Source organism: Leucoraja erinacea, chromosome 13 (assembly GCF_028641065.1).
Source record: "Leucoraja erinacea ecotype New England chromosome 13, Leri_hhj_1, whole genome shotgun sequence".
NCBI lineage: Eukaryota > Metazoa > Chordata > Chondrichthyes > Rajiformes > Rajidae > Leucoraja > Leucoraja erinaceus.
Genome location: NC_073389.1, coordinates 12,468,204 through 12,486,522, shown reverse-complemented (window position 1 = coordinate 12,486,522; position 18,319 = coordinate 12,468,204). Strand labels below are relative to the sequence as shown.

The following is an 18,319-nucleotide window of genomic DNA, read 5'->3' as shown; positions in this document are numbered from 1 at the left end:
CCAGGATCTGAGGAGACAGATGGACCTTCTTCTGTCTCCTCAGGAAGAAGAGACGCTGATGAGCCTTCTTGATCAGAGTAGAGGTATTGTGGGTCCAAGAGAGGTAATCGGAGATGTTGACTCCCAGGAACCTGAAGCTAGAAACACGTTCCACCTCCGTCCCGTTAATGTGGATGGGGGTGTGCGTGCCGCCTCTGGACTTCCTGAAGTCTACAATGAGCTCCTTGGTCTTCTTGGAGTTAAGGGCCAGGTTGTTGTCAGCGCACCATGCTGCTAAGTGCTGGACCTCCTCCCTGTAGGCCAGCTCATCGTTGTTGCTGATGAGGCCAATCACCGTTGTATCATCTGCATACTTGATGATGGTGTTAGTACCATGTACAGGTGTGCAGTCATACGTGAAGAGGGAGTAGAGGAGGGGGCTCAGCACACAGCCCTGTGGAACGCCGGTGTTCAGGGTGAGGGTTGAAGAGGTGTGCTTGTCTAACCTCACAGATTGGGGTCTGTTGGTTAGAAAGTCCAGTATCCAGTTGCAGAGGGAGGGGTCGATGCACAGGTTACCGAGTTTGGTGATCAGTTTTGATGGTATAATGGTGTTGAATGCTGAGCTGTAATCGATGAACAGCATTCTTACGTAAGTGTCTCTGTTGTCGAGGTGGGAGAGGGCGGAGTGAAGTGCCGTTGAGATGGCATCGTCCGTACTCCTGTTCTTGCGACTGTTTTTATTCAGTTTTTAAATTTTACTTTGCCATTTCCATTACTTAAAATATAAATTCTTTTAAATTCCATTATCTTCCTTGTAAGCACCAAATGTGATTACTTTTTGCTGGGTTCCGCGGAGAACCTTCAGTGAGGTGCTTTATAAGGCTAGCTCCAACTCTGCGTCCAGCAATAGGCTGTAAACACCTTGAGTTGAGAGGCCATTTGCATTTGGTCCCTCGACGTCACATAATTTGAATGGGGTTACTCACTTTGATTGAAAAGGTGAGTGGAGGTCATTAGTTTGTTTTGTTTAACTTAATGTTAATTCTTTAAATTAATTTATCTCTGTTAAATTTATGTTTTGGGTAAATTAATTATTTAAAAAATCTTTTAATAACTATTTAAAAGATAACTTTTTGAACAGTTTTTAAATGCATCATGTCATCAGAATCATTTAAAAGCATTTGACAACACTGAGTTGTTATAAGGCCATTTAAAGACCAGGTCTGCTATGTGATGTCTAGTTGCTGCTTATGAACCACCTGCCTCACATGATGGCTTGATTCTGGACACAACACACCCTCCTTGGAGATTGTTGCTGAAAGCCCAGTCCCACTGTACGAGTTCATTCAAGTGCTCTCCCGAGTTTAAAAAAAAAAGAAACTCATGGTAAGCACGGAGAATGAACGTAGCAGGCAACATGGTGAAAAATGTTCACGAGAGCCCGAGTACCGACGAGCGGCCATTACCGTAAATCTCCGAGTTCGAATCAGGGCAAACTCGGGAGAACTCTTTGAATGAACTCGTACAGTGGAACAGGGCTTTGACTGATCAATCCTGCAGAAGATTCCTATGTATTTTTGCCCCAAACACTCACAGATTACAAAAATCTCACCCGTGACAATTTTATTAATGTGAACCATGTATTTTCAATAATACTATATGTGCGAGTAGGTCCACATGTCTACGATTTACTCCATTTAATTAATCCTTCTTGTTATTTTTCACGGCAAAGTTTTATTGACAGGGAAAAACTCTGAACTTAGCAACACCTTAAAATGTTATGTAATCCATTTTTTCTGTTGATTTCTGGAGTTCTCTGGACAATTGTACCACAGGAAGTCTGTGAGAAAGCAGATATGTAAATTGTACCCTCTGGGTTAGCCTTATTTGTGTCTCTATATAAATCATTCTATTCACAGATTCTTCAGCTCAAAGGCTGCTTTAAAGTTTTCCTGAAAATATCAGTGGTTCCTTGTTGCAATCTGATTTAGGAAATTTGATCAATGTTATTTGAAAGGCCACTCCTGGCTTAATAATACACCTATCTGAGCACCTTAACATTGGTTTATAGTGAGTTAATTGCATTAAATGCAGCCTTCATTACATTTCCCTGATGGCATGATACAATCAATTCAAGGATATGATTTTGATAGCACTGAAAGAACATTAGGTATCCATACCAGGTGTGTAGCTGATAGAAACTGGAGTTTGTGGAATTCCTTTGCTGTTTCTATGTATATTTTTTTCAGTTACTGTGGTTCTGGAGCTAGGATGGGATAGTTATTGACAAGTTGTTGCAGAACCCTCTTAAGAACATATTTGTTGCTGTCATAGTGGTTGGTGTTGGATGGGTTGGATATTAAATCTATGATTGAAATGTTGATCAAGCAAACTTCTTTTCTGAAACTAAAGTAATGAAAAGTAAAGGGGCTGTCCCACTTGGGCGACCTAATTGGCGAGTTTAGAAGAGTTAAAAAAAAAAAGACATGTTGAAGAACTCCTTCGACTATGTAGAAGACCTCATTTGACCTCCTTCGACTATGTTGAAGACTAGCTTTAACTAGCTACGACTAGCTACGACTAACTGGGAAAATTGGACATCGAATAGTGGAGAGTGAAGACGACCTCCTTCGATCTCCTTCGACCTCCCTTCGACTATGATGAAGACTATCTACGACTACCTTCGACTACCCTCGACTACCTTCAACTATCTACGACTAACATGCCGACCTACTACGACTAAACCTACGAGTAAAAAAAGTATAGATTTTTTCCATGGCGACCTTTTTTTACTCGCGGGTATTTTTAACATATTTAAAAAAACGCCGTGACCTAGCTGAGGCCTCGAGTACAGGGAGACCACGCTCAAGCAGGAAGGAGAGTTACGAAGACCTCCTACGACCTTGTGTCGACCATGCTGCAAGTATAAGTCAAGGGCAAACTTGCCAGACCTCGCGGATTAGGTCGCCCAAGTGGGACAGGCCCTTAAAGATTTTTATATATTAGGGTATAATTATTAATTATGTATTAGTATAAAAAACAGATAAAATGGGCACGTTTTTTTAACTTTGTGTCAATTTTTACACATAAGAATTAATTAACAGGAAATAGCTGATGAAGACTGGTTTTAGAAACTACATTTTTGAAAAGCAACAATTTAATATTCTATTAATGATATTGCTATGTGCATCCAAATTGTGATGCCATTTAGTGACACTTATTGTTTACTAACCATATCACGGTATTTTTTTAAGAATCATGCTTATTAGATAAATACAAAATTGTTTTGGAATATCTTTAGAATTTTAGTTTTAGAGGTACAGTGTGGAAACAGACTGTTTGGTCCACCGAGTCCATGCGCACCAGCAATCACACGTTCACACCAGTTCTATCCTACACACTAGGCACAATTTACAGAAGCCAATTAACCTACAAACCTGCACGTTTTTGCCGTGTGTGATGAAACCGGAGCACCCGGAGAAAACCCACGTGGTCACAAGAAGAATGTACAAACTCTGTACAAACAGCACCAGTAGTCAGGATGAACCCGGGTGTCTGGCACAACTCTACCACTATGCCGTTCCAACAAATCTCGTAACTCTTAGGACTTAACAAAATTTCATTTACTATTTTGTTGATGCCTTTTGGTTACGAGCAAGGGTCACAAAATAATAGAATCATTTTATTCATAGTTTAATTTATTTATCTGAAATTGTTAAGCAAAAGGCACAGCGGGAAGTTTAGCACTTCTGGCTTTCCACACGGGTGCTGTTGAGTTACAAGTGAGATTTGATTAAGCTGAGATCCTTTGAGAGAAAGAGAAACAGAGTTCATAGGAAAAGGAATCACAGTATAGAGATAGGCAGAGACATTTTGGGAAATGTTGATAGATAGTATATGTATACTCAAAATACATATAGGAATATATAGAGAGATTGAGAGCAAAGAACTATAACTGAGAAGAAAAGATTTAGATTGGTTATGCACCGACATAAATTAATTTATTTCATGACTGAAGCTTGCCTTCGAGAGATCAGGTTGTTTAATGAGAACTGAGCGGAGGTGTTGGGTGAAGCGATCGCCGAGCTTGCACTTGGTCTCACCGAAGTAGAGCAGTTGGCACCTAGAACAGCGGATGCAATAGATGAGGTTGGAGGAGGTGCAGGTGAACCTCTGCTTCACCTGGAAAGACTGCTTGGGTCCTTGGATGGAGTCGAGGGGGGAGGTAAAGCGACAAGTGTAGCATTTCTTGCGGTTGCAAGGGAAAGTACCAGAGGAGGGGGTGGTTTGGGTGAGATGGGACGAATTGACCAGGGAGTTACGGAGGGAGCGGTCTCTGCGGAAAGCCGAAAGGGGAGGAGATGGGAAGATGTGGCCAGTGGTGGGATCCCGTTGGACGTGGCGAAAATGTCGGAGGATTATCTGTTGTATGTGACGGCTGGTAGGGTGGAAGATGAGGACAAAGGGGACTCTGTCCTTGTTATGAGTGGGGGGATGGGGAGTGAGAGCGGAGCTACGGGATAGAGAGGAGACCCTGGTGAGAGCCTCATCTTTAGTCGAAGATGGAAATTATTCATAACATGGAAATTATTTCTGCTATCAAAAGTGTATTCAAACATATTGTTCTTATCCTGAGTAATTTATCCTTTTGTCCCATTTCATTCTATGATTTTTTATAATTAGCGATGCCAAGATCATTTAAACAATGGTATTAATTTTATTCTTGAATATATTTAAATGTTGCTGGTAGACTTTTTGAAAGAGTTTTATAATCTGAGATTCTTGTGACAAAATCAATAGTGACTGTGCAATGTTATTGCAATACAACTGATAATCTGGTATGCTTGGGACTTCAGTGTTGCCGGATTAGTGGACTATCGGATGTACTTTTAGTAATACCACAACATTCTTTTAATTCCTTTTTAAGATGTTATACACTATGATAAATTGTTGAGTGAATCAAGTACGTTGAAAGGGAGCACACGATCTGGGGTTCATGAGTGGAAAATCAGTGCGAGAATCAGGGACATGGTAAGTGGTGGGAGAGTGCAGCAGCTGAGCCCCCCGCTGAGTTGAGATGGAGCATGGCAACCTGGTTAGTCAGATGCTGGACCATTGGGATATTCGAACTGTTAGTCATGGATTTACGGTGTTCTGTATTCACCTGGCCGTGCACTTTTCAGGAAAATAGAAACATGTTATTGTAAAAGCATCAATCCAAGGCGTAGCTCTGGGCACGCGCATGGGCCCCAGCCTCTTTGTAGGTTACGTCGAGCAATCCTTGTTCGAGGCGTACCGTGGCCCTATCCCGAACTCTACCTCTGCTACATTGACGACTGCATTGGTGCTACCTCCCGCACCCATGCAGAACTCACTGACTTTATCCATTTCCCCACAAACTTCCATCCGGCACCCAAATCCATTTCCGACATCTCCCTACCATTTCTCGACCTCACTGTCTCCATCGCAAGTGACAGACTTCTGACCGACATCTACTATAAACCCACTGACTCCCAGGGCTATCTAGACTACACTTCTTCCCACCCTGCCTCCTGTAAGGACTCTATCCCCTACTCCCAATTCCACCGTCCACGCCGCATTTGCACCCACGATGAGGTGTTCGAAACCAGGGTATCAGAGATGCCCTCATTCTTCAGGGAACGGGGATTCCCCTCTTCGACTATACATGAGGCTCTCACCAGGGTCTCTTCTATATCCCGTAACTCTACTCTCACTCCCCACCCCCCCCACTCGTAACAAAGGCAGAGTACCTTTGTTCTCACCTTCCACCCTACCAGCTGTCACATACAACAGATAATCCTCCGACATTTTCACTACCTCCAACGGGATCCCACCACTGGCCACATCTTCCCATCTCCTCCCCTGTCGGCTTTCCGCAGAGACCGCTCCCTCCGTAACTCCCTGGTCAATTCTTCCCTTCCAACCCAAACCACCCTCTCCCCTGGTACTTTCCCTTGCAACTGAAGGAAATGTTACACTTGTCGCTTTACCTCCCCCCCTTGACTATCCAAGGACCTAAGCAGCCTTTCCAGGTGCGGCAGAGGTTCACCTGCACCTCCTCCAACCTCATCTATTGCAACCGCTGCTCTGGGTGTCAGCTGCTCTACATCGGTGAGACCAAGCATAGGCTTAGCGATCGCTTTGCTCAACACCTCCGCTTAGTTCGCAATAACCAACCTGATCTCCCCGTGGCTCAGCACTTCCCCTCCCATTCCGAAACAAACCTTTCTATCCTGGGCCTCCTCAATGGCCAGAGTGAGTCCCACCGTAAATTGGAGGAGCAGCACCTCATATTTTGCTTGGGTAGTTTACACCCCAGCAGTATGTACATTGACTTCTCCAATTTCAGGTAGTCCTTGCTTTCTCCCTCTTTCCCCTCCCCTTCCCAGCTCTCCCACAGCCCACTGTCTCCGCCTCTTTCTTTCTTCTTCCTGCGCCCCCCACCCCCACATCAGTCTGAAGAAGGGTCTCAACCCGAAATGTCACCCATTCCTTTGCTCCATAGATGCTGCCTCACCCGCTGAGTTTCTCCAGCATTTTTGTCCACCTTCGATTGTTCCAGCAACTGCAGTTCCTTCTTCAGCACTACATACAATGCACTTGTTTTCCACAATCAATTCTTGTAATGGCTGTATTACCATGAGATGGTTTGTTCGTTAGAATTTGAATAATATATCAATATGTATCAATCAGTGAGATTTTTTATATTATTAATTTTTCTATGTGACCAAACATGATCCTCTGCCTGAAAAACATTTTGCATTAAGTTTATGTATGCCTTGATGTGGTCTAAATCAAGCTCCCATTTGTGTTTGCAAGTTTCTCTTTATTGATCATATTCATGAAATATACAAATATAAATGTTGGTTATAAATTATTCTGATGCATTCTTCTGTATAATAACAGCTTGTTACGTGTTTTTTTTTCTCCTGTCTCTTGCATCAGCTCATACACATTTCCCTTTTTGTTTGATCTGCATCTTCTCACTTCAAATCATAATGTGAGTTAAGAACCTGAAGTGTTCTAGCACAGTCGATAAAGGTATCAAGTAATCAAACATTTCATTACAGGCTTTTAAGAGACAAGCAATCTTATTTTTTTTTTATTTGTTGGAATAATTTTAAAAAAATCACTAGGCTTTGGCCAGAGTTTTTCCCATTTTTAAAATATTTTGATGGATAAAAGTACCTGCCTCAGAACAAAATAATTTTAGTTATTCATTTTCTTATGTATTTGAAGACTTGTTTTAAAAGCCTGCACTGGAATTTAGAATGCTGGCTGCATAGTTCGTTCTGATAGATGCTTTAAAAAAAAATTTTGGGCAAATGTTTTTCATTTTTGTATTGCAGTTCATTGTTTAAAACTTTAACCATTAATGGCATTCCTTCATAACCCCTTTGAAATTAGATCTGTTATTTCAATATAAAAGCCTACCTCGTAATACCTAATTAATTTGCACAGCATATTAAACTGTGTCTCAATTATTTTTCTAACATTGTGCTGCTTGCTTTTTTGATCAACAGTAGCCTATAAATTAACAAATGTACACATGCCACCCAAGGAAGGGAGAAAATCTGTTTCAATGTAAAAATAAATTAAAATGCAATGAAACCTTCTGAATAGCCTGGTTATTTTGTTTTGAAGGACAAAGATTCTTAAAAGCAGCTGTTCAACTAATTCTAAAATTTCAAGAAATTGTTAGGGAAATTCCATCAAAGAAATCCAAAATAACTATTTACCAAATGAGTACTGTGCTGTTGGCAAATCGGTGCAGATATTGGGATTATTAGATGATATCCATCTCACTACCATTTTGGATTGCTTTCTGTGTTCTGCAAGATGAGCAATGGGACAGACAAATGGTTATTGATGAACAGCCTTCTGATCAAAGCTGTGGATACATTTCATTATAAAGGACAAATTATTTTAGGTAACAATTTAATCTCCATCCACCAGACAAACATCTGCATACTTTCATAAGGCTTTTGATGACATGTTTAAGAAAGTCTGAAAAGAGATACTTGAAGTTTTCCATATTAAATGTTCCTAATTATAGCAGGATTTTGTTTTGTTTTGTACAGTTGTCTGTTTTGAGGCTGCATCATACTTTGTTCTATTTGGAAATTAAAGTAGGAGGTTGGGTGGCAAGAATATATAGCAGACCTTGTGGTACAGCAGGCCTTGAACAAAGCCAAAATCTTGGATTTTGTAAAGTGAGAACGCAAATTCATTTCTAAAGTTGTGTGTAGATTTGTATATATTTCAAATAAAGAATCATAGACCACCAACTAAAAGCCTCTATCTATGTTTCAGTTTTGTTTTATCTTCATCTTCAGGTGATAAAATTGGTATAAACAATCCCATATATCTGAAACATAGTTGAACTGGTTGATGATAATGGTAACTACATTTTATTTGCTGGACATCGAAATTAGTCCTTATTCATTTGTTTATACCAATAACTAGTTTGCAGCCTTCAACGAGTTTGTATGATGAGCTTGTATTGCTGTTATTAATGTCTGGAACTTCATTAATTTAGCATGTGGTCTTGATAATGTACCATCATGTGATCAGGACAAAATTATATTAAAAATCCTAACTACATGATAGGAAAGAATTTATAACACGGCATTATACTGTTAACTCCTTTGAAGATAAATCTTCAAAAAGTATGCAAATAACTATTTTCAAAAAATAAATCGGATTATTTATCTTATTTTTAGTTCATCAATATTAGAGGAAATATTTTAATCTTCCACATGCCAGATAATTTTCAGCTTAGATAATTCCCACAAGGAATGAACCCTCCAAAGCTGTCATAGGCATGAAGAATGAGTGTGGAATCTTAATTAATTTCTTGTTCATTTAATACATCCAAATCTGCATTCAAATCTTTGGTGCTTCTTGATGCACAGACAAAAAAGTGAAAGAGATGTACGGTTATGATTGAAAAGAGATAGATTGGGTATGGTCTACTAAACCACAGTTCTCACGTTACCACACATACTTAACACATTCCACAGAGTAGAAGAATCTGAAAGTTGGCGCACTCCCTATATCATAAATTCAAAATAATATTGAATTACAGATTTTCCCCAGGTATGTTACATTATGTTTCAAATGCATTGTCACTCACTGTATTTGTATTAATCACAACAAGGTAGTGATCACTTTCTCTTTTATCTGTTTCTACTCACGCATTGTAGGCACATCATTTGGAGCCAGGTGGTCACTACGTTCGTTTGAAGTTCACAATGAATAATCACATTCAATATTATATACCTAAACAAGAGGATATTCATGAATTGGTAAGCAACCTATATGTATATATGGAGAGTGCAATTGTTGTATCTCATTATTTATTCCTACCATATTTACTTTTTCCCTACTGTTATCAGACCACTGAATGGTCCTCTCACAAGGTAAGGATGCAGTCCTGAATTCCAAACCAACCTCATTGCGATACTTATACTTTTCTTTATATCTGCATTTTCTCTGTAATGCTGTAACACTCTATTTGCACTCGGGTATCCATTTTGCACTACCTGTTTTACTTTTGTATAGCTTGATTGTACTTTTGCATATTACAATTTGATGAGATGGTAAGCTAACAATGTTTTTCACTTATCTCAGTACATATGACAATAAAATACTATACCAATATTCCATTGAGAACACAATATAAATTTTGTATTGTATAGTTATATTATAGTTATATTAACAGATGTTGTTTTTTATGTAATTTTTAAAGATAAATATTATGAAAACAAGAAAATGATCTTATTTCATTATTTATTCCTATTTCAATATTTAGCTTCTTAATTCATTTGTGCATAGATCACAAGTGAATTTCAATAGAGAAAGCAATTTTGGTCAGGTTTACCTTGCCATCATTTGAGAAATCCCATTGTCCGGAGCCCTTGCCTCCCGCTAATTCACAGTAATTGTAAGATGCGGGTTCTGGCATCCTTACTTAGCAGTTACATGCACTCCAATGTTAAACTGGTATGCCTTTTGTACTGTTTTAAGTTCCATTGGGAGTGCATTTTCTGGTGTCTTTTGACCATTTTATGAAAAGGCTACGGTGCTTTGGATGTAAGAAAAGGTTAATTGATTGCAACAAAACGTACTGTGAATTTCAAAGTAATGAAATTTGAAAAATGTGCTTCATAGTAACTACAATGACAACAATTTATAAACATCTTTGTCTTACCTATGAATCTTAAAACAAATCTTGACAACAAGTCACTTACTAAGATGGCGGGCTGTTGAAAGTGATGGTGTTCAGTGGAATATAGACATGAAACCAGGATTTCAAGCATTTGAAGCAGAAGACATGGCCTGCCAACGATGAAGTTATTAAAATTGGGGATGTTTAGAAGGCCAAAGTGGGGACCACAGATATCTCCTACATCCGTTTTCATTCATAGACTGTTGAAATAGGGTGGAATTCAGCTTTGCAAGGCTTTAGAAATGCAATTTTAAAATAGAGATGTTGCTTAACTGCAAAGAGTTCCGAACCTATAAAGTATAGAATGCATCTGTCCTCAGTTTTTATTCACTTTTTATGTATGGACTACATTTTCTGAGATCACCATTAATAAATTATATTGGTATCCATTATAGATAATTCTCCAAGTAACAGTCAAGAAAAGTATGGTTAAAAATACATTTAGAAACCATTGTCTTGACATTACTACCTTTGGGAGATGGTAATGCAATGTTGTTGCACGCTATCCGGCTGCAAATGTGGCACATGAATAAGTGAGAACTGAACATATTCATATTATAAACTAGACCAAGTGCAGACCCGTTGTGTCTGTTCCCCCAACGAAGAGGCGGCATGCAGTGTCACACACACTAACTATCCCCCCACCCCCCGCACACACGCTAATTACCCCCCTTGATATTATATTAATATTATTAATTTGCTCATTTTACCCCATAACCACCCTATCTACTGACGCATAGCCCCCAACTTGCAGTCACATCTAGAGAGGGGGGGCGGGGGTAGAGAGTGAGGGCAGAGAGAGAAGGGGCAGAGACAGAGAGAGAGGCAGAGACAGAGAGAGAGGGGCAAGAGGGAGACGGCATGGAGGGGAGGGAGGGGAGCAGGGTGGGAGAGGGCGAAAGGGTGGGGGGGAAGAGGGTAGGGGGTGTGGAGGCGAGGGGGGGAGTGAGGGGGAGGGAGGGGGAGGAGAGGGAGGGAAAAGGGGGGGAGAGGAGGGGAGGGAGGGCAGGGGGGGTGCTGAGAGGGGGGTTGAGGGGAGGGAGGTTGGGGAGCAGAGGAGGTTGGAGGGAAGGGGGGGGGGGGTGTGGAGGGGAGGGGGGGGGTGCTGAGGGGAGGGAGGGTGGGGGAGGGGAAGAGGGGGAGGGTAAAAGAGGGGAGGAGGTGTGGAGAGGGGGGGGTGGGGAGGGGGGGGGGGGGGAGGGTGGGGGGGGATGGGGAGGGGGAGGGGGGAAGAGGGAGGGGGGAGGGAGAGAGGGGGGAGGGGGAGGAGGAGGGGGGGGGAGAGGGGGGGAGAGAGAGGGGGAGGAGGAGAGGGGGAGGGGGAGAGAGAGAGAGAGTGGGGAGAGGGAGTTACAACCCAAACCCCCCAAACAACCATTTGCAGGCAGTGCCTTTTTACTTCAAACCAACCATATTTTCATTTTCAAACCACATTAAGGGCACTCACAGTTGAGTAGACATGTGTTCAGTGTTATTCAGAGCTCAGAGAGACGTGACCTGCATCTTGCAGAGACTGAGTGAGGTACACCACTTCCTGGTTTTATAGTTCCACCCCCTCCCTCCAGCAGGGGCAGCAGAGAGAATTGTGAATTTTTTTAATTCATTAATATGTCTCTGATTTTTCATCGATGGGAAAAATCCTCTGGTCCAGGAAGGCAGACGTGGGCTCTGAGCGAGGTGGCCAAAAATGACGGCCGTAGGTGGCGGCGTTCTCTTGGAAATCGCAGCACAGTGGGCCAAAAGCGGTCAAGATCAGTCTTTTAGTAATATAGATAAACATTAATAAATTGATTATTAGTATTTCTCAGCAATATGGATTATATTTTTGCTATGACGTTTTGCCTATGTTTTCAATTAATAAAATTATATTATTTTCTCAGTTGTATCAAGAAATTGAAATTTGTCCAAAGATTACACATCATGTTCAATTTGACAAGTCTGATACTTCTGTCAGTTATGGTAAGGATATGTGCAAAATGTTATACAAATATTTATGCCATTTTTTTCAATTACTTATATTAGTTACTCATAACTTTGTTTTTGTTTTTTTTTAAACATCCATCTTAAAATAGCTAACTTAATTGTTCAGTATTTGTATGTTGGAACAGTTTATGATCAACTTTAAAACTGACATGTGAATTATTTGTTTGATTTGATTGAGGGAGAACGTATAACTAAATATTGGTTATATGCTTATTGTTTAACATTACTCTCTAAATTATAATAGCGGTAAGCAAGCCTTGTTTGATATGTTTAATTTTAATGACTAGTCTATTTCCTTTTTAACAAGCAACAATTGATTTTGAATTAATAAGAATTATTGTATTTATATTTTACTGAAATAACCAAATTTTTCTTCCTCCAAATTTGTGCATTCATAAGTGTCTAGATTCTAACGCAAATACAGGAAATCAGCGTGCTGCCCAATTCCGAGAATGAGTTCCTTGCTCAGAGGGATTCAGCACTAAACTGGGAAATAACTCAACTCACTTTTTCTCCTTAACTAGAAAATTAGGCAAACCTGTGTAATTAAACTTTTAATCTAGGCTGGTGAAAGATTAGTGCAGCTAGTACCTATTTTTTTAAAAATCCGATGAAACTAGAATTGTGCCAAAGAACCTGGTGGGAGCAAATATTTCACACTATTCAATTAAAGCGAGAAAACATAATCCTTGAAATACAGGCCAATTAGTTTCAACTCAATTATAGATAATCTTCTGCAGTTCAGTATCTCACCACTCATCGGTTTTACATAGAATGCACACAGCAGTATAATGTTCCTTTTACTATGTATAGTTCTAACCAAACAGAAATATTGTCATTGATCCCTCTGTACTATTCAGACCGTTACAAACCACAAACGTTGAAGGAAATAATTAAATCCTAATGATTATCTATCAAACTTTATCACACTTTATCTTGCTCCAAATTTTGTACCCTTTATCTGTTCACTGTGGACAGCTTGATTGTAATCATGTATCGTCTTTTCATTGACTGGATAGCGCATGTGACAGTAATAAACTAAACCAAACTAAACTAGATTCCAAACATAGTGTTCAAGAAGGAACTGCAGATGCTGGAAAATCGAAGGTAATGCTGGAGAAACTCAGCAGGTGCAGCAGCATCTATGGAGCGAAACATAGTGTGTTTAATCTATATAGGAACAGTTCAGAAAATCTTAAATTCCTCTTTGCCTCTCAATCCACAAGCCAGAATACTGACTGAAATCAATGTAGTCTCAACTGCTGTACTATGTCTTACCTGGCAAAAAAATCAGTGTTGTGACTCCCAAATCAGCAAGTCAAGGCCCCGCTTTAAATTTCAATGGGGAATCCTGTGACTCAGTGTAGTGACAGACTCAGCTGGAGTACACATAGATAGTGTATATGTGGTTGTTTACTCTAGTTTAAGTGCTTGCCCAACCAACACCATTCATACCAGTGGTTAGTATTGTGAATGCCTAATTCTCAAAAGGATATTAAAACTGCACAGGGCACATGGTGCAGATTCACCAATTTGATGTTTGAAATAGAAAATTATGGATTAATGTAAAATTGGAGCCACTACCATTGAAATGGAGAAAGCTGGGTACAAGTATTCAAATATTAATATTTCCAAAAGTGAATAGTGAAAGAGTGCTTCCTCAAAAAAGCCAGTGACAAGGTCTTATCAATGTGGACTTGGTCTTTGAGAGAATAAATTGATAGGCTTTCATTTTTATTAAGATCTAGAACCAGGAAATATTTTAGCACAGAGAGTAATTGCAGCAGAGCCATTAAATATTCTAAGCGAAAACTGGGAAACTGAATCAGAGGAAGATATAGGAGGTGGTAGCAGTGAATAAAGATGGGATGTTCATGAGAATTTAAATTTAAAATTTGGAAAGGCTTGCATATATGTCCTGATGTATGGTCATGTCCCAAAGCATCAAAAATCTCTCTTTCTCTGCAGATGCTGTCTGTCCCAATTAGTTCCCTCAACAGTTTTTTGTTCTGAATTACAGCATTTGCAGTCTCATATGTCTACCTTAAATTTTATGGGGTTATTGAGAGCAATCACATCTACAACTTTATATTAAAAAGTTACTAGATGTCTAGTAGAAGAGGGCCGATGTTCCTGGTTGCCTCACAAGCACATACCATGGAAAAAGGGATGTATTTTGGATTGTTGTTGACAGGAATCAGTACTTGCTATTAAACAAAATGAGCTGGGTCGGTGATATAAACAATTGCTCCTTTGATTTAAATAGGGGAGATGTTATTATTTTGCTGTGAAATAATTTATTTTGGGCACAAGAAAATTGTTTGAGCTTTGGGAAAGCAAACCATGAAATCATATTGGTTAATTAAAGAGAAAGAAAGTCATGGATTTTCAACTAAAATGCAGAGAGGTGCACTGGTCTGAACAGTCTGCTCCTCTAATGTATTTTCTAAGATTCCATATAGCAAGAGAAAAGAAATAACCACTGTGTGGTGCTGCAGAACATTGTGCATATCATTCCTTTATTAACACTGGAAAATGAAAGAGTCATAACAAATATTCTCCAGTTCACAAAACAAATAAAATCCTATCCATTGACCAATAATCATGTACGTGCTGAATTAATGATTTTGTTGATTATACTGGTATGAATAAATGAATTATGTTGACCTTTTTTTAACTTCATATGACATAAATGTCATTAACAAGGACTAGATTTATTGTCTATCCCTTTGAACTAAGGGACATTAGGTAATTTCAGATATCTGTTAAGGGTCATCCACATTGTTTTGTGTTTGGAATTGCATCTCGGCCAGACTAGGAAGGACTACAGGTTTCCTCCCCTTAAGGGTCTTTTGTTGACCAGTTTTAAGGGAAGGAAAGTTAATTCTATTACATTGTTTGATGCAATTGCTCTGTGTACGGCGGTATATTGACTGTCAAATGTAGTTATACTACAACTTTTGTACTTTTTATTTCAGTTCATAGTCAGCTAGTGGTTATTATCACCATTTTGCAGTGAGTTTCACCTTTTTTTGAATGACAAATTTATGCTGACGTAAAGATATGAGCTTGCATCATCCAATCTTATGAAATATTTAATTATTTATGATTTATTGTAATTTCATTCTTGCTTTAGGATTTTGTGTATCTTTAGTTGAAGAAGAAGAGTCATACCGAAAAATGATTATTACAGATGTAAAAGAAGGAGGTCTGGCTTCATCTAAAGGTAATTTAGTTTTCTTAACAAATACATTTTTAGCGTTTCATTTTGTCTACCTGTTGTAAAGATAATTTTGGATTTCCTTCTGTAAAGGAGATTTTAAAATAATATTGTTCACAAGTATGTTTCATTCGTACTCTATTTTGATCTTTGTACAAGGTAATATTTTTTGTTATTAGTAATGTTTGCTCCCACCCCAATCCTGACTTTAGTATTGTTGGATATATGGCTAAGGCAAAACAGAAGTTCTTGAATAATATTTTGAAGTCAAAAAATTCTATCTGAAGTAATGAAAAGAGATTACATAACACCCAATTCATATTTACCAATTTGATAAAACTCTTAGGAGCTTTGCCAAAAACACTGTAATGGTGAATGTGATGTTTGCAAATCTCAAGAGTGTTGGTAATTTTCTGAATTTTGGTATGTGTATTTTGAAGATTTACAAAATGTTTGATGCTGAGATTAAATGATAAAAGTGCACTGTAGATTTGTCAATATAGATTTGTCCATATTTCAAAAGAAAAAGAGTGCTTGAATTATAGTTATAAAAATAATCCATATTTCCCTACATTTACACAAGAAAAGCCATTTAAATGTGTTTGCTTGTTGAAAAGATATTTTGCTCTCAGAGCACAGTAATCAAATGTTACTTTTGAAGTTCTTGATTTTTACATTTAAGAAAGGTGAGGTAAATGCTGCCACTGATAAAAAACATACATTAGAATATAATAATAGCTATTAGTTCTTAGATTACAGCAGATGCTTATGCAAACCAGAAGGTGGCTGGTTTCCTTGATATATCACTTCAGCAAAACAAAAGTGTGCATTTATATAGCAGCCATAACTTAGTAAAATGTCACCACTGTTTCGCTGAAAAAAATACACGACAGCATCCACAATGTGATCTCTATTGATTAAAACCATTCCGAAGTTTGTGATGAAAAATAAACAAAGAACAAGATTTGAAACCATTTATCAAGCCCCTGATTTCAGCAGATGACATAGGATAGTACTTTTGAATTATCATTTTATAATTAACTAAAGTATAATTCGAACCATATCCTTTTATGTTTGCCGTATTCCACACCCACCCCACCCTGACTCCTGGCACTTTCCCTTGCGGAACTTGCAACTCTTGTTCTTGCACTTCTTACATCACCACTATCCAGGTACCTAAACAGCTCATCCAGGAGAGGCAAAGATTCACGTGCACCTCTTGCAACCTTGTCTACTGCGCTCATTGCTTCCAATGTGGCTTCTTAATATTGACGAAGTGCAGATCAGGCGATCGATTTACAGTATTCCTGTGCTCTATCTGCAGTAACCATTCTGAGCTGCCAGTTGCATGCTTTCATTTGCAGCTTTCAATGTAGGTATCAGCTTCTTGGTGCCAGCTAACTTGCACGCTAACTCTATGCGGCAATGCACATCACAGTAGAGGTCCGCATTCTAAGTGGACAGCACCACAGCATTTATTAGACTGCATGTCCCAAAGGTTATGTGCATTGTGGCTGCAGCTGGTGTTTGCAGAGTGTCTGGGAGATCTTTCTGATGAAAGAGATATTAAAACATCACATAACATAGCAGACAGCAGCTCTCAAAGGTTTTTGGTGCTCCATTGGAGGGCTGAGTGGAGGAGAGAGGAGTTGTGCACTAAACATTAAAAGCCAGGAACATGTCCCGACATACTTCAGAGGCAATGGGACAGATAGTTATAACAATTAGTGACAAATATTAAGCCTGGAGAATTTATTAATTGCTTTGTGAGTGGTGTATCCTAGTAACCACAACACAAGCCTCCGATACACACAAAATGCTAGAGTAACTCAACGGGACAGGCAGCATCTCTGGAGAGAAGGAATGGGTGATGTTTTGGGTCGAAACCCTTCTTCAGACTGAGAGTCAGGGGAGAGGGAGTCTAGAGATATGGAAGGATATGGTGTGCAAACAATAGGTCAAAGCAGATGATGATGACAAGCCTCAGATGTTTGGTTAATGCATCATATTTCTAACAATCATCAGAAAAATACAAACCCAGGCATTTCTTTGCTCATCTCACATTCGCACACTAAATTCTACTGCCTCACATCCACAGTTTACAGCTTATGCAACTGCCAATTAATCAGCCCTGGCAGGCATTTAAGCAAATTGCATTGCACAACACTGATTAATATACTTAATACCTAATTCTAATAAGGTCAGGTGACAATATCAAGTAACTTGCAGAAGTTGGCAGAGTTGCATGTCCTTTCATGCAGATGGGCCACAATGCTGGTTATTATTGGCTTAGATGTTATCTAGGCTCAGGCATTCAGTCCAATGTCAGGTGTCCAAGTTCCCCTTCCAAGGCCTCATCTGTAGAATCCTGCACTAGCCATTTTCCAGTCTTTGGGATGGCTGTGTATAGAAACAGATGGCTGCTAGATAATGGCCTCTGATGAAATACAGTGGGGTAGGATTTGATGCAGGAAATATAGATTTCTGAGTTTGGTGTGAAATATTATTTTTGAGTTTAGTGGGAAAACAACTGTCTGGTTTCCTCTGATCTTTTCATTCCTCTCCCCTATTGCTTCCAGAATTATTGTCAAGGACTATGTTCTCAAAATGATAATTCATTGGATTACTGCAACTTACTATGTCTAATACTACATTGGTACCCAACTGGTCCAGATGACAGTTGCGTTGTTGAAGGACATCAATGAGCTTTTGTTGTCATTTTTATACTTTGATGTGTGCACATTGCCCAAGTGTGTGGGTTGTGTTTCTGAGTCACGAATCAAATCGGTAACATTTTCTGCCTTTTGTCATCTTTTGTAATTGGTGAACTGTAGAGTAGATGACGCCAAGTAATGATTTTTTATGATAAATGTTGCCTATGC

The 18,319-nt window shown here is 39.2% G+C and overlaps 1 protein-coding gene across 3 annotated transcripts in view; it reads left to right on the top strand.

Annotated features, from left to right (window-relative positions):
• Positions 1–18,319, top strand: part of tiam1a (TIAM Rac1 associated GEF 1a) — a 236,524-nt gene that overhangs the window by 117,030 nt on the left and 101,175 nt on the right. For all 3 annotated transcript variants that reach the window (XM_055644487.1, XM_055644490.1, XM_055644488.1), the window contains 3 exons: positions 9,210–9,311; positions 12,115–12,193; positions 15,354–15,443. In XM_055644487.1, coding sequence (XP_055500462.1) covers positions 9,210–9,311; positions 12,115–12,193; positions 15,354–15,443 — 271 coding nt within the window. The remainder of the gene's footprint in view (positions 1–9,209; positions 9,312–12,114; positions 12,194–15,353; positions 15,444–18,319) is intronic.